At 33.6% G+C, this 27,784-nt stretch overlaps 1 protein-coding gene and 4 long non-coding RNA genes across 10 annotated transcripts; 4 read left to right on the top strand and 1 right to left on the bottom strand.

Moving 5' to 3' along the window:
• Positions 1-218: 218 nt before the first annotated feature.
• On the top strand, positions 219-2,464 carry LOC142228181 (uncharacterized). The gene is made up of 3 exons (XR_012720091.1): positions 219-1,699; positions 1,808-1,869; positions 1,931-2,464. It is a non-coding gene; the product is annotated as an uncharacterized LOC142228181 (long non-coding RNA).
• A 2,330-nt stretch (positions 2,465-4,794) lies between these two features.
• LOC142230497 (uncharacterized) lies at positions 4,795-5,115 on the top strand. The gene is made up of 2 exons (XR_012720712.1): positions 4,795-4,885; positions 4,943-5,115. It is a non-coding gene; the product is annotated as an uncharacterized LOC142230497 (long non-coding RNA).
• Positions 5,116-5,320: 205 nt separating this feature from the next.
• On the top strand, positions 5,321-6,211 carry LOC142230496 (uncharacterized). The gene is made up of 2 exons (XR_012720711.1): positions 5,321-5,940; positions 5,998-6,211. It is a non-coding gene; the product is annotated as an uncharacterized LOC142230496 (long non-coding RNA).
• Positions 6,212-8,387: 2,176 nt separating this feature from the next.
• On the top strand, positions 8,388-27,014 carry Cpr (Cytochrome P450 reductase). 6 transcript variants are annotated; one of them, XM_075298529.1, is made up of 8 exons: positions 8,388-8,571; positions 18,357-18,544; positions 18,599-18,791; positions 18,858-19,007; positions 24,576-24,700; positions 25,197-25,953; positions 26,069-26,559; positions 26,621-27,014. In XM_075298529.1, the coding sequence occupies exons 2-8, from the start codon at positions 18,387-18,389 to the stop codon at positions 26,763-26,765; spliced, it is 2,019 nt and encodes a 672-aa protein (XP_075154644.1). In that variant the 5' UTR covers positions 8,388-8,571; positions 18,357-18,386; the 3' UTR covers positions 26,766-27,014. The 6 variants fall into 6 exon arrangements, with proteins under 6 accessions (XP_075154644.1, XP_075154643.1, XP_075154645.1 ...); XM_075298528.1 differs by having other exon boundaries at positions 18,353-18,544; XM_075298530.1 differs by having other exon boundaries at positions 8,388-8,586.
• Positions 20,552-21,319, bottom strand: LOC142228184 (uncharacterized). The gene is made up of 3 exons (XR_012720093.1): positions 21,234-21,319; positions 20,729-20,993; positions 20,552-20,646 (listed from the first exon to the last, which is right to left on the bottom strand). It is a non-coding gene; the product is annotated as an uncharacterized LOC142228184 (long non-coding RNA).
• Positions 27,015-27,784: the final 770 nt, after the last annotated feature.

Raw genomic sequence — 27,784 nt, 5'->3', positions numbered from 1 at the left:
TATTCTGCCGCAAACAGAAAAAATCAACCCTTCCATCAACGCACGGATTGACGCATGGTGTATAATTCAACCTTTAGTTATTGGTATAAAGAGTTATCGAATTTATATCTTAAAGTAGGTACTATGTTTATTGGCACGAAAAAAAACCCCTAAATCATTCTTTCGCGTTGAAAAATGAGAGTGTTGACAATTGATTTCGAAGGAAGAAAACAGCCATTTTTGAAATATTTCGCGTTTATTTCTCCGAAATTTAATTGACAACATCGCCAAACGTCATAAAATTATTGCATATGTATACGCAGCAGCTGATTAGATTGTTTACACACACGCATTCATGATAATTGTTTTGAAAAGTTTTTTTCTACCAGTTTTTAAATTGTTTTGCAACCAAACCTCACACAGCACTGGACACTAATAATTGTTAAGAATAAAACGCCAGCCGCTCTACTCCTGGTGTCTTACCACATTCGGCAACAGCTTTAAAGACATGCGGTACATTGTCGTCTTCTTCAGCTTTTCCAAATGGATACCGTCAATTTGTAACGCCCATCTAACAAACATATAATTCCGGTGTTATGCTAACTTTTACATCATGCGCAGCAATGGACTCATTCATCAACAAACTTAATTCGTTGGTGTCCACAATATCTACACAATCGCATTGCAATACCAGCGGACAAGAGTGTACTTATGCCCATGCTGTTGCCGCCTCACTAGCAATTTCAAATCCAGTGGTCACCACCACGGTTCCCACAAAGGATAATAACGCCATTTCATTTGCCAATGTTGTTACCTCGGGGGGAACAACATCATAGGGTGACCAGTTAAAACGCGTACACCATACAATAGCTATAGTCAAAGTGAAACTTTTTGTTCAATCAACATAAGCCTATAACTCACGTTCAAGGGTAGTTCCTAAGCAAAAATCACTGTTCCCGACTTATATTTCGCAAGATAACAAAGGGATGTTAGTGTTCTATACCAGGAACACTTCGTTGACTGAAATTAATACATTGAGATGCAAAGTGGCTGGTTTACTGAAGAATGTTTCTTGTTATACTCTCCCATATATACTATTTCAGTCACGTTATAAAATGCAACCAGTGTTTTGAATCGATAAAATGCAAGATATATGCATAATTAATTTTTGCATTTTATTTTTGGAACATAGCAATTTATTCTTGTGATTCCATTCGTAGCTACCATAGTACTGCAACATCAATCGCACTGCCTTCTTTATAATTACGATGCACGGCCAGCATTTGTGTTTATTATCCCTATACCCAGTAAAAAGAAACGATTGTAAATTGAAATTCACTAAATAGAACTTTATTTTGTTAACACTTTTCTATAAATTTCATCCCAATAAACACAGGATAAGCGTTTTTCAAATGCAACAACTTTTCGGTTTGAGAGTAAATATAATTTTCAACATAAATTCAACATGACTTGAAATAGCTCATCTTCAATACATCTTCAAATTGTTTGCGAATTACTTCCAATTTGCCAAAATGTTGACGAAATCTTTGAAAAAGTGTTGAAGATAATAGAGAAAACTTTGACAAAACACTACCCTAAAATGCAACGAAAAAACCATGTGGTTTTCAATACTTATTTGTGCAACGAAGTTCATGGTCAATTGCAAGAAATAAAAAAATGGAAAATTTTAGACAAATAACCAGATAGTTTATTAAAATAGGTAAGTGAAAATAAAAAATGAAATAAAACTTTAAGGAAGTCACTAAATGTATATCTCTTTGCCGAAAACTAAAATTATGGATTCTACGTTCTTAAAAACATTAAAAAGCTGACCGATGAAAAAATGGTGGACAATTAACTGGAACTGCTTCAAATATTTTATCATAATTGGTACGTCATGAAAAATAAATCAACACTTTAGAGAAGTCACTAAATTTATATCTCATTGCAGAAAACTAAAATCTTTGGATGCTACATTCTTGCAAACATTAAGAAGCTGACCAATGAAAAATGAGTGGCTTATCGACAAGAAAAAGTTTCCAGAAACATTACAAGTGCAACCAATTAAAATTCTTAAAAACAAATTGTTGAAATCAACAACTTCTGGATGAAAATGTGCATCACATCGTCAGTTTAATTCATATCTTATTATCAGTTTAAAATGGATATTTTGTGAATTCCTTCTGCTGGAAATCAATTCTAACACGTGGTCCAGTACGTTCCTAATTTCAAATTGCCCGCAGGCTAATAAATTTTAATGCTGTTTTATGACACCAAAAGGAAAGAAATCGAATTATCAATTCAAAAGTGTTTACTAATAATGTTTAAGATGTTTAAAGTTTAGTTGTTTTTTTTGTTCTTATTTGTTGATATGTTTAATAAGATTATTATTTATCAATTGGTATTGTAGTGTATTATGTAGTGTAGTGTATTATTATATATTTTATTTTGATGAAAATGAATAAATTATACAAAATTCATAGAATTTTGGCTTTGACTTTCAATTTGAAGTGGGGATATCATTCATACAAATTTAGGTTGAAAAGTATTTGCAACGATGTTAATTTTGAATTTGACTCGCATCGAAAATTGTTTGACAAATTATTGAGTAGCGATGCATTTCAATTTAAGGATAACACTTGAGATATTATTGCTAATGTGTTGAATTTCACTGTTGAGGGTAATGTCTGTTTTTTGTTGAGAACGCGATTTTCTCAACAATTTCTCAACTTGAATATTACCCTAATCCTTTGAAAAAATGTTTGAAAAATTGTTGAAATTTAGCATTTTTCAAACGTTTGTGTTTATTGGGATGTTATGTACATTATTTCTATTCTATCATGTAGTAGGAAGCCGCTAGATGGTGGCTTTATTACGAAAACACCACTCCAAGTTATTTTTATTTTGTCAATCGATCTTATTGCATTTTTAAATAACAATGCGAACCAAATTTGTATTGTAATTCCACACAAATCATTTGAATAAATAAATTATTTCTTAATTCACATTGCAAATGGCGCCATATTTTGAAACTAACTAATCTCAACATATGGAAGGATTTAACACGATCTAATTAGGGACTGTGCGCTTTACGTCAGTTTTTCAACTCGTTTTGTATGGGATTTCGCTGCGGAAACCGAACATAGTACCTACCTTTATGGGCTTTACAGACTATCAGTTATTCCGAATATATTCCCATATATTGTGCACATTATAAGTTAAGTCTGAAGGCATAATCGATACTGCTGCATGTTTATGGGATCGATAACACATTTACCGATGGTTTAGTCATCGCCGACAAGTCGTATCGATCCGACACATTGTAAGATTCTTTACAAACACCGACATTCCGTCCGGAATAACTGATATTCTGTAAAGCGCATTATGCAAATCTTCTTTTAAATGCTCGGGAAATAAAAATGGGAATTGGGTCAACATGTGTAGTTATCAATCTTGAAACTTAGTTTTGAATAGCCAAGAAATAAAATTGGGTGATCGATCAAAAGCTGTTGTTGCCCCGATCTGAATTCTATTCTATATGTATGGTATATATTTTCCAAATCAGTGATGAACGCAGACGAAAGGCCAACACTTCGACCCAGGTTAGGTTAGGTGGCAGCCCGATGTATCAGGCTCACTTAGACTATTCAGCCCATTGTGATACCACAGTGGTGAACTTCTCTCATATCACTGAATGCTGCCCGATTCCATGTTAAGCTCAATGACAAGGGACCTCCTTTTTATAGCCGAGTCCGAACGGCGTTCCACATTGCAGTGAAACCACTTCGAGAAGCTTTGAAACCCTCAGAAATGTCACCAGCATTACTGAGGTGGGTAATCCACCGCTGAAAAACTTTTTGGTGTTCGGTCGAAGCAGGAATCGAACCCACGACCTTATGTATGCACAGTGATGAACGCAGACGAAAGGCCAACACTTCGACCCAGGTTAGGTTAGGTGGCAGCCCGATGTATCAGGCTCACTTAGACCATTCAGCCCATTGTGATACCACAGTGGTGAACTTCTCTCTTATCACTGAATGCTGCCCGATTCCATGTTAAGCTCAATGACAAGGGACCTCCTTTTTATAGCCGAGTCCGAACGGCGTTCCACATTGCAGTGAAACCACTTCGAGAAGCTTTGAAACCCTCAGAAATGTCACCAGCATTACTGAGGTGGGTAATCCACCGCTGAAAAACTTTTTGGTGTTCGGTCGAAGCAGGAATCGAACCCACGACCTTATGTATGCAAGGCTGGCATGCTAACCATTGCACCACGGTGGCTCCACTTCGACCTTCGACCCAAGTCCTTACGAAATAATTTCACAATAGTAAATAATTGTAAAGAAACAAAGTAAATTGTAAAGTAGCTCTTGGAATAGAAAGTGTTTTTTATTCATGCCTGTTCTGGATCACACCGCATTGTGCACCACACTATACACTTTCTACACACCACACACAAAGTTATGGCGTTTTCTTTTCTTGTAAAAAATGCGCACTTTTTTTGCATTTTGCCCGGAAAATGTACTTTTTAGGTTCTTTTCTAAAAAAAACAGGCAAAAGTGCGAAAAGGCTTCGAATTCTGTTGTGAAAATATCGCCACGCATAGGGGCAAATTACGGGCATTTTCAGCACTGCCAACAAACGAGAGTGCTGCGATTGCCCTGTTTCCCCTGCCAGCATTTCAAAGTTCCATTTCAACCTCATCGTTACCACAGACTCGTAAATGTCACTTCAACCATCATGAAAAGGTACATCAAAAAGTACATGTAAGTAATTTGCCATCCCTACTGTTAAAAAAGCCATTTTTTTGTGAAACGCCAAGCGCAACCAGCTTGTTATATTTTAATTAAATAAAAACGAAAATAAAGTTCTGAAAACATAGATTATACGCTTACAATTGTGAAAGGTATATTGGTGAACAATTTGGTGATTTTCCAAATGGAATAAAGTGATTGTTTTTCAGATATTTTACAGACACGCTGCCTCCATGGAATAAAAACACTGGTTGATAGACGCAGCAACATGTAACTCGCTACTTGTAACTCAACATCATCATTAATGCCAAAAATTATGTTAAATGTAATGTGATAGTGGTATAAATGTTATATTTTTAAGAATTTGTAAATGTTTAATCAACCACTACTCGACCACAATGATTCTTTTACAACTATCTTAAAATGCACTTTTTCTGATTGTTCGGAGGGTCCCTTATTGGCGTCGTTCTAAATTGATCTATAAAGGCACCTAATAATTGCACTCATGCGAAACATTTTTGTAGTAACTTGGCGTGGTACAACTTCTCAATAGTGACGGCGCTTTTCCGACGAGTTTTTGATGTCGTATATGATTGTTTTCGACGTAGTGGGGATTCTCAAAAGAGTCCCCAAATTCAAAAAATGTTGGCAGGGTTCCTTCCTTGAATTCTTTTCTGCCCGCTGAAATGATAGCATTTTTTTAGGTTGCTGGTAACATTTAAAAAATGCGCATTCTGTACAGACAAAATGAAGGCAAAGCACTTTTTTCAGAAAAGAAAACACCATTAGTTGTTCTGAGTCACACGTGTGAACACTTTTTTCTGACTTTTAATCGAAAAATGTGACAGCTGATTTTTTCTGCAAGCCATATTATTTGCAGACAGAAATTATAAACAAAACATATTTTGCCGGTATAAACATAAAAAATTAAAAGTGCGTAATTTAAAGCCATAAAATGCCTGCCGGCTTCCCTGCCAGCATTTCAAAGTTCCATTTCAACCTCATCGTTACCACAGACTCGTAAATGTCACTTCAACCATCATGAAAAGGTACATCAAAAAGTACATGCAAGTAATTTGCCATCCCTACTGTTAAAAAAGCCATTTTTTTGTGAAACGCCAAGCGCAACCAGCTTGTTATATTTTAATTAAATAAAAACGAAAATAAAGTTCTGAAAACATAGATTATACGCTTAACATTGTGAAAGGTATATTGGTGAACAATTTGGTGATTTTCCAAATGGAATAAAGTGATTGTTTTTCAGATATTTTACAGACACGCTGCCTCCATGGAATAAAAACACTGGTTGATAGACGCAGCAACAAGTAACTCGCTACTTGTAACTCAACATCATCATTAATGCCAAAAATTATGTTAAATGTAATGTGATAGTGGTATAAATGTTATATTTTTAAGAATTTGTAAATGTTTAATCAAATTAATAAATATCTAAACAAACGTGTTTTACTCGACCACAATGATTCTTTTACAACTATCTTAAAATTCACTTTTTCTGATTGTTTGGAGGGTCCCTTATTGGCGTCGTTCTAAATTGATCTATAAAGGCACCTAATAATTGCACTCATGCGAAACATTTTTGTAGTAACTTGGCGTGGTACAACTTCTCAATAGTGACGGCGCTTTTCCGACGAGTTTTTGATGTCGTATATGATTGTTTTCGACGTAGTGGGGATTCTCAAAAGAGTCCCCAAATTCAAAAAATGTTGGCAGGGTTTTTGTTAGCAGTGAATAATGTAAAGACAAGACCAATTTATCAAGAACAAATAAGAAGGCGACAATTGCGTGATGCTTCAAATCTGTTTTGATTTGTTTTCTTTTCTATCCCTATCTATCTATCTATCATGAACAAACGATCGCCGTGTCGTTCTCGTTTTTTTTGACGGCGAAGAAGTTTTTATTTTGGTTTTGGTCAAACAGTATTTTAAAATCCATACTTTAAAGGAAATTTAATTATAGTGGGCATAATTAACTATTCTGTTAAAGTTTTTCCCATTTGTATTGCTTAACTATTTACAATAATATTGCAAACAAATTAAATATCGTGGCGGCCTCCATGTGCAGAAAGATATTGGCGGCGTTAGTTTTTTTTAATTTGCTCAGTGATTTGTGCACTAAGAACACTTTGCAGAATTGAAGATGCCATATTTTTCATGCAATAAATTTGGTAAAATTCACTTTTCTTAGCCCATTGATTTTGTAAAAGTTATAATTTAATTAACTTATATTTTCAAAAAGACCTTTGATTTGTTTAGGAAAGCGGATAGTATTCACAAAAATCAAAGATAATTTTGCTTAAAACTTTTTTGTGTTAACTTTTAAAAATTGTGGCAACATTGTACTTTCGAACAGACTGAAAATCAGCTGATTAAAACAAACCCAAAATTTATACACCAATCAGAGGAAATTTCGGTTCAAATTTTAGATGGATTTTCAAAATCGTGGTTTCTGCCATATATAAGTGACTTTCCCAATAAAATTTGCAAATATTTATAAAAAACATATTAAAGTTTCAGAATCTGTTATTTATTTGTTATAAAAACTTCTAACTTTGCATACGATGGTTGTACACTAAGCCTACACAAAAGAAATGTTCGTGTACATTTTTCAGGTCTATGACGGTGTATAGTGTTGGCCAGTAGTGGGATTCTGTATTTCTTCACGATAATCGCATTGTTTACGTTGTCTACGAAAAAACGTGTTTGCACTAACGATCGTGTCATTCTGTAACTAATATGTAGCAACTGTTGTTTAAGCTGCGCTGCGCTTGGCAACCCTGCTACGAAAAACGGTGGAATGACAAAAAAAAGTTTGCAAAATTGGAAATTGTATGGAAATTTAAAAGAAATACACAAATCCGGAAGAGAAAAATTGGTGATATTCTCAACTTATATGAAATTCCCTTTAATTTAAGACCATTTAAGGCAGTTCCGCCCGATAAAATTCTTAGAACGGCTTAGAACCTTCAGATTTTTAAAATATTGCAGAAAACTCTTTTTGTAATAGAGAAGGGATCAATTTTTTTCCTATTAAAAGTAGCGTACATAATTAAAGACCCTATTTTGCTTGAATGGAATTTTCTGCTGATAACGTGAATTCATTAGAGAAAATAAACAACCAAAAAATCTTCGTTGTTTACTTAATGAAGTATTTATTGTTATCTGCACAGAAAACAACACAGCTGATTTTAAACGATTGTAAATGTAGTTTAAAACGTCTACCGAATACCTTGGATGTTATTTTTCTTGTTATCCCATCTTAACGATGCGATTCATCATTAAAATTGAATACAGAATCCCACTACAGAACACCTTTTATGTGTGACACCACACGAAAATTGTACATGTGTGTACCAGAACAGACACGATTATTAAGCATGTAGAAGTACAAACCATAACTAACCATAACTATTATACTGACCAGATATCGAAAATCCCCCACAAAAATCCCCAAATTTGTGAAAATTCCCCACCAAATCCCAAACTCCCCATCCACGAAAAATATCCCCGATTTGGAAAAAAATCCCCAATACTGGCAACACTGTTCCCATACGTTGTGTATAACACAATCTTTGTGAGAAGCAATTCAATTTGTAGGTTCCTATTTGTTCACTTAGGCTGCTTTTTATTTTGTTGCTACGATTTAGTTATATCTTGAGTTCCGAGCTGGAACGAACATAGAAGGCGGGTTCGGTTCGTTTTTTCTACGTTTCGTTGTTCCACCCGATTACTGTCTTCCCCAATACTATTAATTAAGATATGATATAGTAGAAACCGCGGTAGCATTTAACTTAAAGAGAATTATATACACATTACCGCAGGTACGTTAAAGAAATGTGAGTTATTTTCTTCTTGGGAGTCCTAATTTCTACTGAAAACAATTTATCTGTAATTGATGCATAATGATATTCATTTTTCATTGATCATTCGCTTGCGTGTTTGTGTGTATTGAGCGATGCGATGGTCAAGGTTAAACCCAGTGTACCCAGTTTAAAGTTCGAATGAACGTGATAAAAAAAAAACAAAATTTCGTAAATTGAAATGCATAACGTTTGTGTGAGTGTGTAAATACATTTCATTAAATTATTCGATTGTGTACAACACACGTATTATAACAAGTCTGGAAGAAATTGGAAAATCGATGTCGTCAGTGCTGGAACTGAAGATCATGTTATTTTCGTTGCAAGATATGTTATAAAGTGCCAACGTCAATGGACTCTCTATCTGACGCTCGAGTAAAAGAACAAATTAAATTAGTCTCCACCTTTGGAATTGTGAATCGGACGAGAAATTGAATATATAATGTGTTTTTTAATGGTGGATTAAAAATTGAAATTACAGAACAAACTTATTGTGTTGTAGTTCCTAATACTTCTTAAATTATTCATTGAGGTCAACCATTTGTACTTATAAATGCAATATGAAGGGCACTTCTTAACGGATTGATGAATATATTATTTTGAATTTGGAATAGTTCCGATTTTTGCAAAAAAATAAATTCTCATCACCGTTCGTAACAACTTGTTAGAGAACACGCTATGCTTTTCCTTGTATACTCGTGGATCTCTCTCCCTCTCTCTTACTAATACGATTACATCGAACTTGCAAATTCCATATATTTCAAATAGTGTAATTACTGCCGTGTTGCGTTTCTGATCTCTCACCTTTATCAATAAATTGAATTTGTCGTCACTCATTTCATCCGCTCTTATAACGTAAAATATTGTCATGGAATTTAATTAATTTTAGTCAAATCATGCTTATGCGTAGAATAGAAAATTAGTACGTGTACGTCCAATCTCTTCATGTTTTTTTTTTTGTAGTAGTCATGAATGTAATCTTTGAGGCATGGGTAGTTCTGAATGTGTGATTTTTTTCCAGTGATGTCAACTCTCGGAAGGCAAAAAGCACCAAAACTGTAGTATAAATTCTAACAAAACAAAAAAAAAACTTGCCAATATGTATTATAGAAGATTTCGTGCACCAAGAAAAGTGTCTTCGAAACTAAAGGTGAGTATTAAGTTCGAGTTTAAGGTAGGTACTATGTTCTGTTTTCGAGTTGAAATTTTCGCGGTTACTTTATTAAAACAGTTCAATATGAAGCAGAAAAATTAACTCACTTGACGCGCAGTTTCTTTTTCCTAAAGATTTCGGCGAGGCTTTACAGGAATATGTTTATTTTCATTTATAATTTTGATTATATAAGGAAAAGTAATCGCGAAAATAAAGTGGTTTTCAACTCGAAAACCGAACATAGTACCCACCTTTAAGGTAAGTACTATGTTCGCTTTTCGCGTTGAAATTTTCGTGGTTACTTTATTAAAACAGTTCAATAGAAAGCAGATAAATTAACTCAATTGATGCGATGTTTCTTGTTTCTCTAGATTTCGACAATACTTTACAGGAATAAGTTTGTTTTCATTTATAATTTTTATTATGTAAGGAAAAGTAATCGCGAAAATAAAGTGGTTTTCAACTCGAAAACCGAACATAGTACCCACCTTTAGCCGCTAATTTTCACTCAAGTGAAAACTAACCCCCATTTTCATGAAGCTCCGTTAGTGCTATGTTAGCTAACAAACTTTTAAACCGTGATATCTACATATCTGTCATCTTGCCTATATATTCCATATGCCAATTAGTAATTTAACTGCTGAAAATGTTTCAGTTAAAGTTAACCGGAGAAAAGATATTTCCATTTTTCTTTCTGTTAACTGCCAGTTAAAGCCTAACGGAGCTACATGAAAATGGCCGTAAATGAGTAAAAAATGTCATAAAATTATACATATTCGTCGCAGATTTCATTATAACTTGATGGGGAATATCCCAAAGCAAATTTTCACAAAGTTTGTATTCCTTAAAATGGATTATTAAAGAAAAGTAATCGTGAAAAAATTAAGATTTTTGCGGCTAAACTCGAACTCAATACCCACCTTAAAGGTGAGTACTAAGTTCGAGTTTAGCCGCTAAAATCGTCATTTTTTCACGATAACTTTTCTTTATTAATCCATTTTAATGAATACAAACTTTGTGAAAATTTGCTTTGGGATATTCCCCATCAAGTTATAATGTAATCTGCAACAAATGTGTATAATTTTATGACTTTTTTACTGATTTAGTTTTCACTTTAGTGAAAATTAGCGGCTAATCTCGAACTTAATACTCACCTTAAAGGAAAAAATGTTCATCAATTTAATTTAGCTATTTTATTTCCATTAAGTTAAATTTTTGTGTGAAATAATAAAATTTACTTTCAATCCTTTCAAAACTTAAGGAAACCATACTTGTTAGAAAATAGGAAATTTTCCTATCTCTTTTGTCTACCTGTAATCGATACCTGACCGGTATAATCGATATGTTTGCGCGTGGTTTGTTTTTTAGTTGGAATCGCGTTGTTATGGTATACGGAGTAGACTTTGGCGATCCCGGCTCACTAAAGTGATCGGTCTTTTCAGATCCGTTCCTAAAAAGGAACTAGTTCCATCATTTAGTTCCAAAGCTCCTTTTGGTTCCGGATATGAAAGTGTTTAAAGAATCCCATATTTTGACATTTTCTTTCAGCTCTGCAAGAAAGTACAATGTATGGATCCTAAATTTTGGCCAAACATAAAAATTGCAAAAAATTTTATAAAATTTCTTGAATATAATAAAGATTTTGTGACTATAGCTACTCGTAGATAATGGTATAACTCTTTTGACAATTTTCAGAGATCAATACTTATACAGTGATCAATATTTATCTTAGAAGTATGGTGTTTAAATTATTCCATAGGGAAAATCAAAAGTTACTATCTAAAAAAATATTTTCACGACTTTAGAACAAAAGAGTTCGCCTTTCGTTTATGATTTGTCCTATCGCGGAAAATATTCTTTCGCATTAGGTGATATACATAATCTTAGTAAAGCATGGTGGTATTAGTATTTAGGTTGGATGAGCTTTCAATGTTCATCAGGTAACATTCAGGACGCTAACCTTTTGTGAAAAACTTGGTTTATGATTTTTTATATTTGTAGGCATTGAAATTGTAAAATGAGAACAAAATCGTTAGGCAGCAACTTATTAAAAATGAAAGGTACAAGAAGAAGAAAAAAATACGTTTTACAGTTGATAACATTACATGGAAATTGGAAATAGTGGAATAATAAACTAATATTTCGATGATGTTGATTCTTGATGAATATGTTTAACATATTAATAAAACATGTCTTTTATTGAAGAAAAAAATGCCTATATTGACAAATAAAATTGTATTTAAAAACGAAGATAAGCAGTTCTAATTTTGAAGTAAAAGGTTTACAACAAATATGTAAGATTTGTCCAAATTAATGAAAAAAGTTCATAAAATCATTCCATATATGAATTCAATTCAGTTAAATTTTTTCATTCTGTAGTATAGTGGTACACAAACAAATAAAAATGTGTTTGGCGCTATACGAAGTTCAACATTCTTCACAATGAGTTCATTTTAACTTAAAGAAGGGGTCACTTTTTTCTGGGTGTGTATTGATTTGATTCAAAAAAAAACTTCCCAAGATGTAACAGGTTGGCACGGAGGACGGTGAACGCATTGGACGCCCGAAAGAGGTGGTTACCGACGAAAACATCAAAAAAATCCACAAAATGATTTTGAATGACCGTAAAATGAAGTTGATCGAGATACCAGAGGCATTAAAGATATCAAAGGAACGTGTTGGTCATATCATTCATCAATATTTGGATATGTGGAAGCTCTGTGCAAAATGGGTGCCGCGCGAGCTCACATTTGACCAAAACAACAACATGTTGATGATTCTGAGCGGTGTTTGGAGCTATTAACTCGTAATACACCCGAGTTTTTCTGTCGATATGTGACAATGGATGAAACATGGCTCCATCACTACACTCCTGAGTACAATCGACAGTCGGCTGAGTGGACAGCGACCGGTGAACCGTCTCCGAAGCGTGGAAAGACTCAAAAGTCCGCTGGCAAAGTAATGGCCTCTGTTTTTTTGGGATGCGTATGGAATAATTTTTATCGATTATCTTGCGAAGGGAAAAACCATCAACAGTGAGAACGATGGCAAAAATTCATGAATTGGGCTTCGAATTGCTTCCCCACCCACCGTATTCACCAGATCTGGCCCCCAGCGACTTTTTCTTGTTCTCAGACCTCAAAAGGATGCTCGCAGGGAAAAAAATTGGCTGCAATCAAGAGGTGATCGCCGAAACTGAAGCCTATTTTGAGGCAAAACCGAAGGAGTACTACCAAAATGGTATCAAGAAATTGGAAGGTCGTTATAATCGTTGTATCGTTCTTGAAGGGAACTTTTTTCGACATTAATTTTGGAAATATTAATATTTATTTCAGTTATAAGTGCTTTTGTTAATTTAATACAAAAGTTTTTAATTACATCTTTATTAAGTTCAGAAATTCGGCACTCGTCGCTCGACATTTCCCAGCAAAAATTCCTATTACTAGGTATGAGTATAAGTATGCCTGCGCCAAATTGGTTCTAAACAATACCCTAAATACCAATATTGATTAAAACAAGAATCTATACCACCTTAATAACAATCAAATTCTACATTTGGAAATGTAGTTGAGTTAAAGCTTTTGAAAGTCTAATCCGAGTTTTTATATGAAAAGATATCGTCATTTAAACTTAATATTGTTCAAATTGGAAAAAAGCACAAAAGGCACTAAATGAAAATGCCAGAAAGTTGGTGCTTTTTTAGAAAAGGCACTAAAAAGGCAATTTAGTGCTTTTTGCAAATCAAAAAGCACTAAATTTGAATCTTCAGACGTGGACTTCCAACCCAATGTATTGATGCATGGAATTAATGTCGTCCACTCTGCCTTTCCCAGAAGGGTTGCTAGGCCCTCTTCACGCGGTAGACATGATTTGATTAACTCCCCAGAGGTTTGGTACCTCCAGTCGTCGGCAGATTCTGCCTATAGGGCATTCCATCGCGAGAGGAATCGTGCGAAGACTGTCAAGAGAAGGATGAAATGCAAATCTCATGCTTCCATGTTTCGCGAATGCTCGAGTTCGAAGGCGATGTGGAATGTAATCATAGGGGAGGAATAATAAGTGATGATGGTTATCGTACTGATCATACTACGGTGGATGATGTTAATTTGAATTCGAGATACTTTCTTCATGTAGTTAATACTATTATTATGACGTCTTCCTTTCCAAGTGGTTGGAAAATCAGCAAGGTTGTACCGATCAGGAAAAAGTTCGACTATTATTATGACGTCTTCCTTTCCAAGTGGTTGGAAAATCGGCAAGGTTGTACCGATCAGGAAAAAGTTCGACGCCACATCTTCGGATATGTATCGGCCAAAATCATTGCTGCCAATATTGTCGAAGGGGGTCGAATATGTTTTAAAGAGACAAATGTCGGAATATTTGGAGCGTAACAACATGCTCAGCGACGTCCAATGTGGTTTTAGGAGTCACAGAAGTTCTGCGATGTTGTTAGTAGGTCTGACTGATTCCATCAGAAGCAATTTTGTGAACCATAGGACTAGAGTCTTACTGTGACTCGACCTTGTAAAGGAATGAAGCTTTTGTATTTTGATACAGAAGCTTCATTCCATTTATGACTTTTCCTCAAACGCATGTTTGAAGAAGACTTGGCGTCAGTATGTCCAAGTTAAAGATTTGGCTTCGGTCCTCGGCCCATTATTATTCATTACTTTCATTAATGCCTTTTTTGATCATGTCGGAGAATGGTGCATGCCATTTTCGTATGCGGATGATATTCAATTGCTTTTTAGCGGTGAGAACCACTTTGCCGACGTGCTGCAGGCGAAGATTGACCATGTCATGAACCTGGTATTGTCATGGATGACTTCGAACAGATTGTTGGTGAACCCGACAAAAACTAAGACAGTGCTGTTTTCCCCTAATAGTTCTGAGGATATTAATTTGATATATGACTCCCAGACGATTAATTTTGTTCAGAGCACAAAGTGCTTAGGTGTCGCTTTAGATAATAGGCAATCTTTTTGTACGCATATTGACAACGTTGTTGCTCACACCCACCTTGCCCTTCGTCAGCTGCATAACACGGATTTAGTACTACCTTTTCATGTTAGGAGAATGTTAGTCCACGTTTTGATCATGCCTCATTTTCTGTACTGCATTGAGGTGCTTTGTGGTATTTCAAGGGAGAATATGAAACCTCTTGCGCTTGCATTTAACCGAGTAGTTCCATTGTAATTATTTTATTTAGGCCATATAGGTGGGTATTAAGTTCGAGTTTAGCCGCTAAAAACGTCATTTTTTCACGATTACATTTCTTTAATAATCCATATTAAGGAATACAAACTTTGTGAAAATTTGCTTTGGGCTTTTCCCATAGAATGGTGACGGGGTATAATAAGTTTGTCATTCCGTTTGTAACACATGGAAATATCGATTTCCGACTATATAAAGTATATATATTCTTGATCAGGGAGAAATTCTAAGACGATATAAGGATGTCCGTCTGTCTGTCTGTTGTAATCACGCTACAGTCTTCAATAATAAAGCAATCGTGCTGAAATTTTGCACAAACTCTTCTTTTGTCTGCAGGCAGGTCAAGTTCGAAGATCGACTATATCGGTCTAGGTTTTGATATAGTCCCCATATAAACCGACCTCCCGATTTGAGGTCGTGGGCTTATAGAAACCGCAGTTTTTATTCAATTAGTTCCATTGTAATTATTTTATTTAGGCCATATAGGTGGGTATTAAGTTCGAGTTTAGCCGCTAAAAACGTCATTTTTTCACGATTACATTAAGGATGTCCGTCTGTCTGTCTGTTGTAATCACGCTACAGTCTTCAATAATGAAGCAATCGTGCTGAAATTTTGCACAAACTCTTCTTTTGTCTGCAGGCAGGTCAAGTTCGAAGATCGACTATATCGGTCTAGGTTTTGATATAGTCCCCATATAAACCGACCTCCCGATTTGAGGTCTTGGGCTTATAGAAACCGCAGTTTTTATTCAATTTACCTGAAATTGGAAATCTAGAGGTATTGTAGGACCATAAATACTTGTGCCAAAAATTGTAAGTATCGGTCCATATTTTGGTATAGCCCCCATATAGACCGATCTCCCGATTTTACTTCTTGGGCTTATAGAAACCGCAGCTTTTATTCAATTTACCTGAAACTAGATATTTAGAGGTATTGTAGAACCACAAATACGTGTGTCAAAAATTGTGAATATCGGTCCATGTTTTGGTGTGGTCCCCATATAAAACGACCTCCCGATTTGGGGTCTTGGGCTTATAGAAACCAAAGTTTTTATCCAATTTGTCTGAAATTGGAAATCTAGAGGTATTTTATGACCATAAAGAGGTGTGTCGAAAATTGTGAGTATCGGTCCATATTTTGGTATAGCCCCCATATAGAATGATTTCCCGATTTTACTTCTTTGGCTTCTAGAATCCGAAGTTTTTATCCCATTTGCCTAAAATTGGAAATCTAGAGGTATTTTCGGGTCATAAAGAGGTGTGCCGAAAACGGTGTGTATCGGTCCATATTTTAGTATAGCCCCCATAAGGACGATCTCCCGATTTATTTCCCTGGGTTTCTAGAAACCGTAGTTTTTATCTGATTTGCCTGAAATTGTAAATCTGGTATTTTAGGCTCACAAAAACGTGTATCGGATTAAGTTTTTATCGGTCCATTTGGTAATGCCTCCATATAGACCGACTTTACTTCTTGAGGGTGTAGAAGGCGCACTGATCATGTCAATTGCTTGAAACTCAATGTAAAATTTCCAGATTTTACTTCTACAGATTTAAGATTTCAAATCAAGACGTTATTTTATAATTTTCTTGCACACTTACAAGAGATGTTAATGATTCCTTTAAAACTCAAACAAAAATGGTTCTTATAAATCCAGAATCTGATATAGTCCTCATAGGTGAAATCTTTAAATTTATCTTCGGGAAGTGTCCTCAAGCCCTCCTGAAATTTCAAAGCAAACCCTAATATTTGGTTCATGGTGGTGGGTATTTAAGATTCGGCCCGGCCGAACTTACTGCTGTATATACTTGTTCTTACTGATTTAGTTTTCACTTTAGCGATTTTCACTCATGCTCTGAATGAATAAATAAAAATAAATAATAAAAATTTTGTGCTAAAAGCACCAAATTGGCATCACTGGTATTAACTTCGTGTTTTTATTACACGACCATCGTCACTATATTTCTCGGTTACATTTCATTAATTCCTGGGTTTAAAGTTTTTTCGGATTCATATGTTTTTCTAGTTTTAACAAAAATTTTAGTAATTTGTCTAAACAAAATGTTGTATAAGCCAGCACTAAGTTCGTGTATTGTAAGTACAGAATAACAATAAATCTTAAGCTTAAGACCCTAGCAGTCAAAGCTTACAATTATATTTATAATTTTATTGTAGTAAATGTAATAAATAAATAACAATAAATCTCCCTAATATAATTTGGAGTTAGTTAATCAAGCTGTGAACAGATGATAGACAATGAGCTATAGTGAAAATAATCCATCAACATAAATTTATTAAATTTAAAACTCCATTTTCTTGTAAATAGTTTGTTCAATTTCTTTAATTTGTTTTAATCGAGTATTTCGTTACATGTTTTTGTGTCTTGTTTAATTATTTATAAAAACTTAATTATTTTTTTTTTTTGTATAAAGGATTGTTTAACACTTTTGTTATCAACTATTTTTCTTTTATATTTATTAAATTTAAAATTCAATTTTCTTGTAAATATGTTGTTCAATTTCTTTAATTTGTTTTAATCGAGTATTTCGTTACATGTTTTTGTATCTTATTTAATTATTTATAAAAACTTACTTTTTTTTTTTTGGATAAGGATTGTTTAACACTTTTGTTATCAAATATTTTTCTTTTATAAACTTTATGATAGGCTATAGTGAAAATAATCCATCAACATAAATTTATTAAATTTAAAACTCAATTTTCTTGTGAATAGGTTGTTAAATTTCTTTAATTTATTTTACGTTACATGTTTTTGTATCTTGTTTAATTATTTATAAAAATTTATTTTTTTTGTATAAAGGACTGTTTAACACTTTTGTTATCAAATATTTTTCTTTTATAAACCTTATGTATTATTGTAGACGATTATGGTATGGAAATATAGAGAGTAGTCTATTGTAATTATTTTTTTAGCCAAATAGTTTGGAATTACGTGGTACTACAGAACAACGCCATTAATAAAAATTAATTTCACTGAAGCAGGATTGCCGTTGAAAGAAAAAATTAAAAATGTATTGGTAGCGAATGCATACATTACATTATTGAAAGTAAAAACCAAGCCGATTTACAATTGTAATTTATGAGTGCATGAAAAAATGAAACGCAAACCAAGTGGCTGAAAATGTTAATAAAGTTTATAACCTTAAATGACTAAAATAGTTAAATTGTTATAATGCTCGTATATTTTCTGTATATAAATAAATATAGAAATTTTGTATTTTCTTTAAATGCAGCCGGTTCAAAGAAATAAAGGTTAACATTAATTAGATTAATATTAATATTGAGTTCGATATTTTATCATTTTATTCTTTATTGTTTTTTTTTTTATCATTTTATTCTTTATTGTTATTTTTGTCTAGATAGATTTGGGTTCATATAACAATATTTGACGAAATGAGCGACAAAACCGTAGAAGAAATAACAGGTGGAGATGAGCCGTTCCTAGGAACTTTGGACATAGTATTGTTGGTAGTACTAATTGCAGGTGCAACATGGTACTTTATGCGAAACCGGAAAAAAGAAGAAGTGCCTATTCGTTCATATTCTATACAGTAAGTGTAAGAATGTGTTTTTTTTTGCATAAAACCCATATTCCAAACTTTTAGGCCCACAACAGTTAGTACTGTGTCATCAGCAGAAAATTCATTTATAAAGAAATTGAAAGCTTCTGGTCGGAGCTTAGTGGTTTTCTACGGTTCCCAAACTGGAACGGCAGAAGAATTTGCCGGTCGTCTGGCAAAAGAAGGTATGCGATATCGCATGAAGGGCATGGTGGCAGATCCAGAAGAATGTGACATGGTAGTCTATTAAAATACTCATAATAAATTTTATAATAAAAACTTATTTTGTCTGTGTCGATTATAGGAGGAATTACTTCAAATGAAAGATATTGCAAATTCATTGGCTGTTTTCTGTCTGGCCACGTACGGTGAAGGCGATCCTACGGATAACGCGATGGAATTTTATGAATGGATAACCAATGGTGACGTAGACTTGACTGGATTAAATTATGCAGTAAGTACTTAAGTTATTTGAACTTAAAAATAATTGCGTATATATGTATTGATAAGCCTAAATCATCCTATGACGTTTTGATGACGAGCTAATTTGGTGTTATCCGTTGAAACCCTGAGTTGGAAAGCATTTTGTAAATGATTATTGTTTTAGGCTGGCAATGTGATGGTAAAGTAATACATTACTATAACGTGACTACGATTCCAACCTTTTGCTATCAGTGTTGCTTTCCTGTTACTAAGCAGAAATTTTGTTAGAGATGCATATCCAAGAGAAGTGGTTTCTAGGCCTTTCAGTTAGTTCCATAAGTAAGACATGATAGAACCGTATAATTAGAATGAGTAATGTCCGTTAAACAAAAATTTCGCGATACAATTGTAATTTTGTCGCTTTAACTTTGTTATTAATTTAAAGAAGTAAAACCTTTTGGTGAATTTAGGATACTATATACTTATAGAAATTTCGGAGGGTGCTATATTCGTGTTTCAATATTAAAAATTCTTTATTGTACATTTAATTTCTTGATTTATATTGAAGTATACATTTCGGAAAAATTGACAAAGCATCTAAAGAACTTATACTAATTCAATACAGAGGATACATAGAAGAATAATATTTGCGCTTTGACAAGGCAATGTAAAATTCATTACTACGCATTTCATTTTCCGGATTCAAAACAAACTCATTACATAACACTTTGCTTTTGTTAGGTATTTATAATAATGACTCAACTAATATAAAGATAAATATTTTTTGTTAAAGACCGGCAGCTCTTCTGAAATTTCTGCTGCCCCATACCAAAATAAATTTGTAAGTAGGCGCAGCAGAAAGTTCTGCTAAAACAACAAAAAGTCTGCTTAAAAAAGGAAATCGGTCACGGTATGTTTTAGTTTGTCTATAACGAAAAAATATAAAAATGTGTTTAGTATCAGCTACAAAATATGAATACTTAACAAATTAAGACATAAAGCAATCGCAGTTTATAACAAATATTTCGTATTTGCTAAAAAAAAATTAATATACCTTAAATTAACACATAATGGAAAACAAAATGCTTTTTGATCACATTTATTAGCTTTTAAGTCTATTAGCGGGCAGGTATGTGCAATAAAAATGTTGGGTCTTAATAATAGCGTAAATGCAGCAAATGTGGTACAGGCTGGTAATGTGGTATAGTAGTTTTTTCTCTAACAACATACGAATAACTAAATCAAGCTGGATATATTGTGGCTGTCAGAGATTGAAGCAAACAGTTTGATTTTCGCAAGTCTTTCCCTGTGTCAGTTGAAAAAAATCACATTTACCTATGCACGAATGTATTTTGTGGTTCTTAATCATTTCGTTTTGTGTGATGGCCAAAGACAATATAATGTATCGTAAACGACAAGTAGTGACCTAGCGCTGTCAATGGTTTGATGTTCTCAGCAGCCAATTTCCCATCTTCCTAAATATATTGTCTTTGGTGATGGTACATTTTATATTTATTAATTTTCAGATGTAAATAACTGAGTGTATGCAATTGCGATATATATGCTGCATTTATTTTTTTTACAAAAAAATCTACTTTATGGTATACCATATTACCTGCACATTTTATGAATTCGTGCTTTATGAGTTTTTAATAAATTCGCAAATATATCTGAAAATATGGGTTTCTTAGTCAGACAAAAAAAAATTGACTATCGAAAAACAAATGGGTATACCACATTTGCTGAACTTACCCTTTTTGCTTTGGGTAATTGTTTTAAACCCTAACTTCAGTTTTTTCCAGATTCTTTTCTATCAGTATAAGAAAAATCTTACACAAGTCATGTTTAGTAGGGAAATTTTTGTTATGACTATGTTAAGGATTGTTGAGATTTTCTCCAATATTTTCCAGTATAAAATTATTTTCAAATACTGCGCTTATGTTCCAATAATCGTAATCGCAACATTTTGATGTTCGTATTTTCATTGTCAAACTCTTGCGCAGTATGATTTATTAGCCTATATGCAAAAAAATTTAGTGACAGTGAGACCACTCAAACTTGGACACTCTGAAAACCGGACAAATTTCAAAAGTGGACAGTTGTCGTGAGACGTTTGCTATAACACATTAAGGTTGACCTCTCATAAGTGGACAATTCCGAAATCTAGACAAAATTTAGACAACCGTGGGTGTCCACCTTTGAGAGGTTCCACTGTATTTAAATATTTTATAAATGTATAAAATATGTATATATATACATTTTTTTTTATAAAAATATATAAAATATATAGAAATATTTATTAAAATATAGGTATATGAAATATATGTAGCCGAACTTCTATATAACTGTCTCGAATAACCATTATCCCAAAGCCTACTTCGATTTACAGGTACTTCTGAAATAGAAATACAATTTCAAATATTTTTAGTATATATAACTATGTACGACTATAAAATGCAATTTATTCCTAAATTTAGGAAATGATACCATATTTTTCAACAACATTCTATTTGGTTTAATCCACCTTCTGCTTCTTTGATATAGTTTATAAATAAACAAATAAAATATTTGTTTTTCCAAATTATATATTTAAATATAAATCTCAGGAACTACCTTTCGCGTCAGTCGGAGCTTAGACTCATGGCCACTCGTACGAATATGAGCAAACATCTTATTTTATATTACACCCTCTTAATTCGATGATAGGGTATACTTATTTTTAGCTGGACATGTAAAAAGTTAGTAGTTTAATTTATGACAGTTAAAATGTACATTACTGGTTTTAAATGTGTTATTGACTATTCATAATCTAAATGTCACTTTCTGAATAAAATCTAAAAACTTGGTTGAATAAAGTAGATAGTGATATTAACAGCACAAAAGTACAATACATACTGCCAATGTCACTACTGCATAATTGGTATACAAAAGAAATTTGCGCTAGAGGAATATATTATACTTGTTTCGCACCCTGTAGCGGAATTTATGCTAGCTATAAGAAATACATTGACACTTTATTTTTCCAAATTAAATACGTTTACATTTTTTCCTATAAGTAATGCGCCGTCGGACTACTGTGCTCGTGTCAAACATCTCCCAGATTTTTGCCACACTATAAGTTTAGTTTGAAGACATAATCTATAGCACATTGTTAATGGGATCAATTTATCGACATTTTACTAACCTCGGACAATTCTTAGCGTTCGGCCACACTGTAAGATTCAAACACAGACATTCCGTTCGGAAAAACTTATGGTCTGAACGGCGCATAAGAAATGCATTGCTTTATTTGTTAACGAAAACTCCGTGAGGCGTTGTTGTCGTTTGCTTACATTTTGCTTTTATATGGAATAAATGGTAGAGCTCTGTTATGCGCTTTCAGACTATCAGTTATTCCGGACGACAGTGCTCGTGTCGAACATATCCCATATATTGTGCACATTATAAGTTAAGTCCGAAGGCATAATCGATACTGCTGAATGTTTATGGGATCGATAACACATTTACCGATTATTTAGTCATCGCCGACAAGTCGTATCGATCTGACACACTGTACGATTCTTTACAAACACCGACATTCCGTCCGGAATAACTGATAGATAACTGATAAAGCGCATTATCTGCACGAGGACTAAAATTCCGACTGAGATACATACTTTAGTAAAGCTTTAACAACCCGCCGATAAAAATAGTACATTATTATCTAATTTGAACACTTAGGCTATGGTCACACTAGGCAAATATTTGACCAAAATGAGTGTCAAACATTTTTCCAAAACCATTTTCCAAATATCTGGATACGGTTTTTGGAAACTTATCCTACAACGATGTTAGATATTCAATATGAACGAAAAATGTCTGTTCGTTTGGATGTGGCGATGGATTCTTTTTTGATTTCTATCAAATATTTGCCCAGTGTGACCATAGCATTACTGATTTTGACCTCTGCATATGTATGTATTTGGTAAACAAGCGAAAAGTGTGTACGGTACATTAGTGTTGTTTGACAACTGCAGAGTCGATGACGTAAAACATATGATTGGTAATTGACAATGGCTGATTTGCCGTAAAGCACCTCGCAGCGTATATGAAGTCAATTATAAATATTTTAAGTATGTCGTTAATGTGTAAATATAAAAACAAATGATTGCAACCCGAAATGTTTTCCATCGTGAATTCATTAAATTGTGTAAAGTGTGGTATTATTCAAACAAGGAGATCATTTGTTTATGTAACACATACAGCCATTTTTAAATGCCGTATGAATGCCGTATCACATGGGGTGCGTAATTATATGAATTCATTGTACAAAATTTCGTCACTTAAATTCTCACAATTAATATCAGAGAACTAGCGCATTGATGATCTGGATTAAGTAACGATGCTTTAGTATTGCCTTTGTTGGACTCGTCGGTAAGAGGCTTTTGTAAAGCAACATTAACTTGATTGAAATCTTATATACGTATAGTTAGAATTCGTTATGGATAAATTGTCCTTTAGTTCCGTTTAGTTAGCTTAGTGCTAGTTCGACATATTTCTCCCATAAAGAAATGGTGAGATGCGTCGAAAACATGTTCCAAACTTCATGTTTGTCTGTCCGAACATAGTTTTGCTACGTTTGTTCCAACATTTTTTCAATGCATATGAAGGTAATAAAGACAACATCGGTGAAGAATTTTCTCAAAAAAAGCTGCCTTGTGACATTTCAAGAAGGGATGATGCTCCAAAACTGAATTTATCTTTTCAATTAATATTTTTGGGACGAAAATGCAAACTGATTGCTGAGAGTGGTAATATACCTGTATGAAATGTGTAAAACGTAGTAAAAGTCAATATCATTTTCAAGAAGTTATGTACATACATTTCATGTTTTGGTTTTAGACAATTATTGATCAATTATTTGGCGCTTTCGAAAACGTAGTATACCTGTATGAAATGTGTAAAACGTTACACATTTCTACCTGGACCCCCACGTGGACGAGTAGACGATTCTCGTAACAAGACTTGATAAAAATATAATTGTCTTTATGTATATTTTTGCAATATTAAATTAGGTGTGTGGTGCGAAATTCTAACATACTGTGGTTATTACGAACTGGGATGAACCGGAAGTTTTAGTTCTTTATTACCGTAGAAGAGAAATAGAATGAGGCGTGCACTTTTAAGGCCAGTATGAAGTTGGCGCTAAATTGGTCATTTTTCACGTTTCCTTTTCTATAAAAATTCATTTAATCGAACATAAACATTTTCAATTTTTGCATTGTATCACTCCCCATCAAGTTATAATAAAATTTGCAAACCGAAGATGGGATTTTAATCTGTTTTTGCAGATTTCGTTTTGATTTTAGCGGCTGAACCCAAACTTATTACACACCTTTATATAAAATTTAAAGTCAATTTTTTCTTTGCGTGTATGACTGCAGTACAAGGCTTCCGGGCTGGCATGGGAATTAAGTACAGTTTATCAAGTACAGCTCGCGCTCGCTACCAAAATAGAATCGCTTGCAATTATTTCATATCAATTTATCTACTGTAATAGGAATACAATTGTTATATGGTATAAATATTTAAAATGACATTCGCGTTCTTCTCTTTGTAGGTATTTGGTCTCGGTAATAAAACCTACGAACACTATAATAAAGTTGCAATCTACGTCGACAAACGTCTAGAAGAATTGGGAGCAACAAGAGTTTTCGAGCTTGGACTTGGGGATGATGATGCAAAGTAAGTGCAACTATAAAGGAAAATATTAATAACTGTCTATATAATAAGTATAAGATCAACATGTTGTATAGCCATTCGGGACATTTAACTGTCACAAACATCTCGGATGTACATGTGTAAAAATTTAGATATATGTTTTGTATATAATTTTTTGTATATTAATTTTTACAATCAACCCATAGAAAATTGGGTTGATTGTGAAAATTGTGTAACTTTATTACCCATGGAAAACTAAACTAAAGCAATTCGAAATTTAACAGAAGAAAAAACGCTACTAAATGTAGATTTGAAATCTCTTTTCAATAATAGCTAAAGCAAATGACAGTTTAAATCTAATTAAAGTGGATTTTGGAAGTGTGAAGTATTAGTATACTGAAGTAGAAGTATACTGATTATAGACCTGTAAAGCATTAACAACAAACATTTTTTAGTTGCAACGTATTTAATTGTAAGAATATTTTACATAAGATTAGAGTAACAAATTCGACTATTTTAGCATTGAAGATGACTTTATCACGTGGAAAGATCGGTTTTGGCCCTCCGTGTGTGATTTCTTTGGAATCGAAGGTGGTGGCGAAGAAGTGCTCATGCGTCAATTTAGATTATTGGGACAAACTGATGTACAACCAGATCGTATCTATACTGGTGAAATTGCTAGATTACACTCAATGCAAAATCAAAGACCTCCGTTCGATGCAAAAAATCCATTTTTGGCTTCTGTAATGGTTAATCGGGAATTGCATAGAGGCGGGGGCCGGTCATGCATGCATATTGAGTTAAATATAGAAGGGTCAAAAATGCGTTATGATGCTGGCGATCATATTGCCATGTACCCGATAAACGATAGAGATTTGGTCGAAAAACTTGGCAAATTATGCAATGCCAATTTAGACACTGTATTTTCGCTGATTAATACTGATACAGATAGTAGCAAAAAACATCCATTCCCCTGCCCAACTACTTACCGTACTGCGTTAACACATTACTTAGAAATAACTGCCATTCCAAGGACACACATATTGAAAGAATTGGCAGAATATTGTACGGAAGAAAAAGAGAAAGAATTTTTGCGCAGCATGGCTTCGATTACCCCTGAAGGCAAAGAGAAATATCAAAACTGGATTCAGAATTCATCGAGAAACATTGTGCACATCTTAGAAGATATTAAATCATGCAGACCTCCAATTGATCATTTATGCGAATTGCTACCTCGTCTTCAACCGAGATATTATTCCATATCATCATCTTCCAAGGTGTGTATAGCCTTTTCTGTTTTAATACATATATTTATATTATTGAAGAAATTCAGTAATACAAACGTTTATAAAAATATTACAATATTAAATATATTTCTTTTGCTAATTTTAGCTCTACCCAACAAATGTGCACATTACTGCAGTTTTAGTTCAATATGAAACCCCAACTGGCCGCATTAACAAAGGTGTAGCAACCACATATATGAAAGCAAAAGATCCATCATTGGGTGAAGTGAAAGTGCCAGTTTTTATACGGAAATCCCAATTCAGATTGCCCACGAAATCGGAAACTCCAGTTATAATGGTGGGTCCAGGAACTGGTTTAGCACCCTTTAGAGGTTTCATACAAGAGAGACAATATTTGCGAGACGAGGGTAAATCTGTGGGCGAAACTATTCTATATTTTGGATGTCGCAAAAAGAGTGAAGACTTTATATATAGAGAGGAGTTGGAGAAATTTGAGGCGAACGGAACTTTAACTTTAAAAACTGCTTTCTCGCGAGATCAACAAGAAAAAATGTACGTCACTCATCTTATTGAAAAAGATGCAGATTTGGTGTGGAAGATAATTGGTGAACAAAAAGGACATTTTTACATATGCGGGTACATTACATTGTTTTAATTGCAACAAATGGTTTATACTAATTTTTGATATCCTTTTCAGGGACGCTAAAAATATGGCTGTGGACGTTAGAAATATTCTAGTTAAAATTTTATCAACCAAAGGCAATATGAGTGAGGCGGATGCTGCGCAATATATTAAGAAAATGGAAGCACAGAAACGTTATTCCGCTGATGTTTGGAGCTAGACAAATTTATAGCCTATTTTATTTAAATTTATACTTACTTTTTAAATTTATCTTGATCAAGTTTGTCACTACTGCTATACTATATATACACTAACTAACATATGTATTTTTGTACAGAAAAAACATTGCAAGTACATACTTCTTCTGGTTTGGGAATATTTTCCATTTGTTGACAATGATATGCCTTATAATTTTTAAAATATTCTATATTGCAATTAAAAATAAATGTTTGTATATCTTTTTGTAAAATTTCTTTTTGTTATTTAATACTTGACCGTGCGATGGATTTATTACGTATACATTTAAAATATGTGTCTTCAGACTTAGCTATGGGATATGTCATATCATGACTAATTGGTAAAAAAGACATAAGATGAAATATCACTAGATGTTGACCAAAATTTAATCTTTTAAACTATTTAAGTACAATACTTGTCTAGCTATATCAAAAAGTTGCTTGGTAAATAATTGCATACCGTACCATAAAATTGCAGTTATAGAACTAAAATCTTGGCTATACATTCTTAAACTAGTGGACCGATTCTCTTCGTGCAAGGTAAAATGATTCTATATGAAGATATGTAAATACCTTATTAGCCTTCTGGCATTTTTTGATTTCGATTTGATTGTATATGAAAACGTCTAAATAGTTGTTTCTTATGAAAGGTCTGGGGCTTAGGAAATTGCACTGTTGTGGGCTGAATTTGCCTCTTCCGGTGAGACGTATGGTGGGTTTTGCGTTCCTAATGACTCAGGTGAACTACAGCCTTGAATTGGTACCATGCACTTAACACTATAAAAGAGACAGGATCAGGCTCATCGTTAATAGAATAGTGCGTTTTGTATACGGACTTCGTAGGTTTGATCATGTCAGTGACTATGAGAATTCCTTGGATGTAATTTTGACCAGTATGTTTCATTGCGGAAATTGATTTTTTTCTATAAGGGTATTCACATCGTTACCCGCAGATTTACTCTCGAAATTTATTTTCTGTCATTCTGTAAGGAACCCACAGATT

Source organism: Haematobia irritans, chromosome 3, assembly GCF_050003625.1.
Source record: "Haematobia irritans isolate KBUSLIRL chromosome 3, ASM5000362v1, whole genome shotgun sequence".
In the NCBI taxonomy this organism is placed as follows: Eukaryota; Metazoa; Arthropoda; class Insecta; order Diptera; family Muscidae; genus Haematobia; species Haematobia irritans.
This window is presented reverse-complemented; position numbering and strand designations above follow the sequence as displayed.

What these genes read in the sequence shown, in the direction of transcription:
- Cpr (XM_075298527.1), top strand. Translation starts at nt 9,710, where the DNA reads ATGTATTATAGAAGATTTCGTGCACCAAGAAAAGTGTCTTCGAAACTA. An exon ending in CTTGGGGATGATGATGCAAA is followed by an intron (nt 24,701 to 25,196) that starts GTAAGTGCAACT and finishes CGACTATTTTAG; the next exon opens with CATTGAAGATGACTTTATCA. An exon ending in GGACATTTTTACATATGCGG is followed by an intron (nt 26,560 to 26,620) that starts GTACATTACATT and finishes TATCCTTTTCAG; the next exon opens with GGACGCTAAAAATATGGCTG.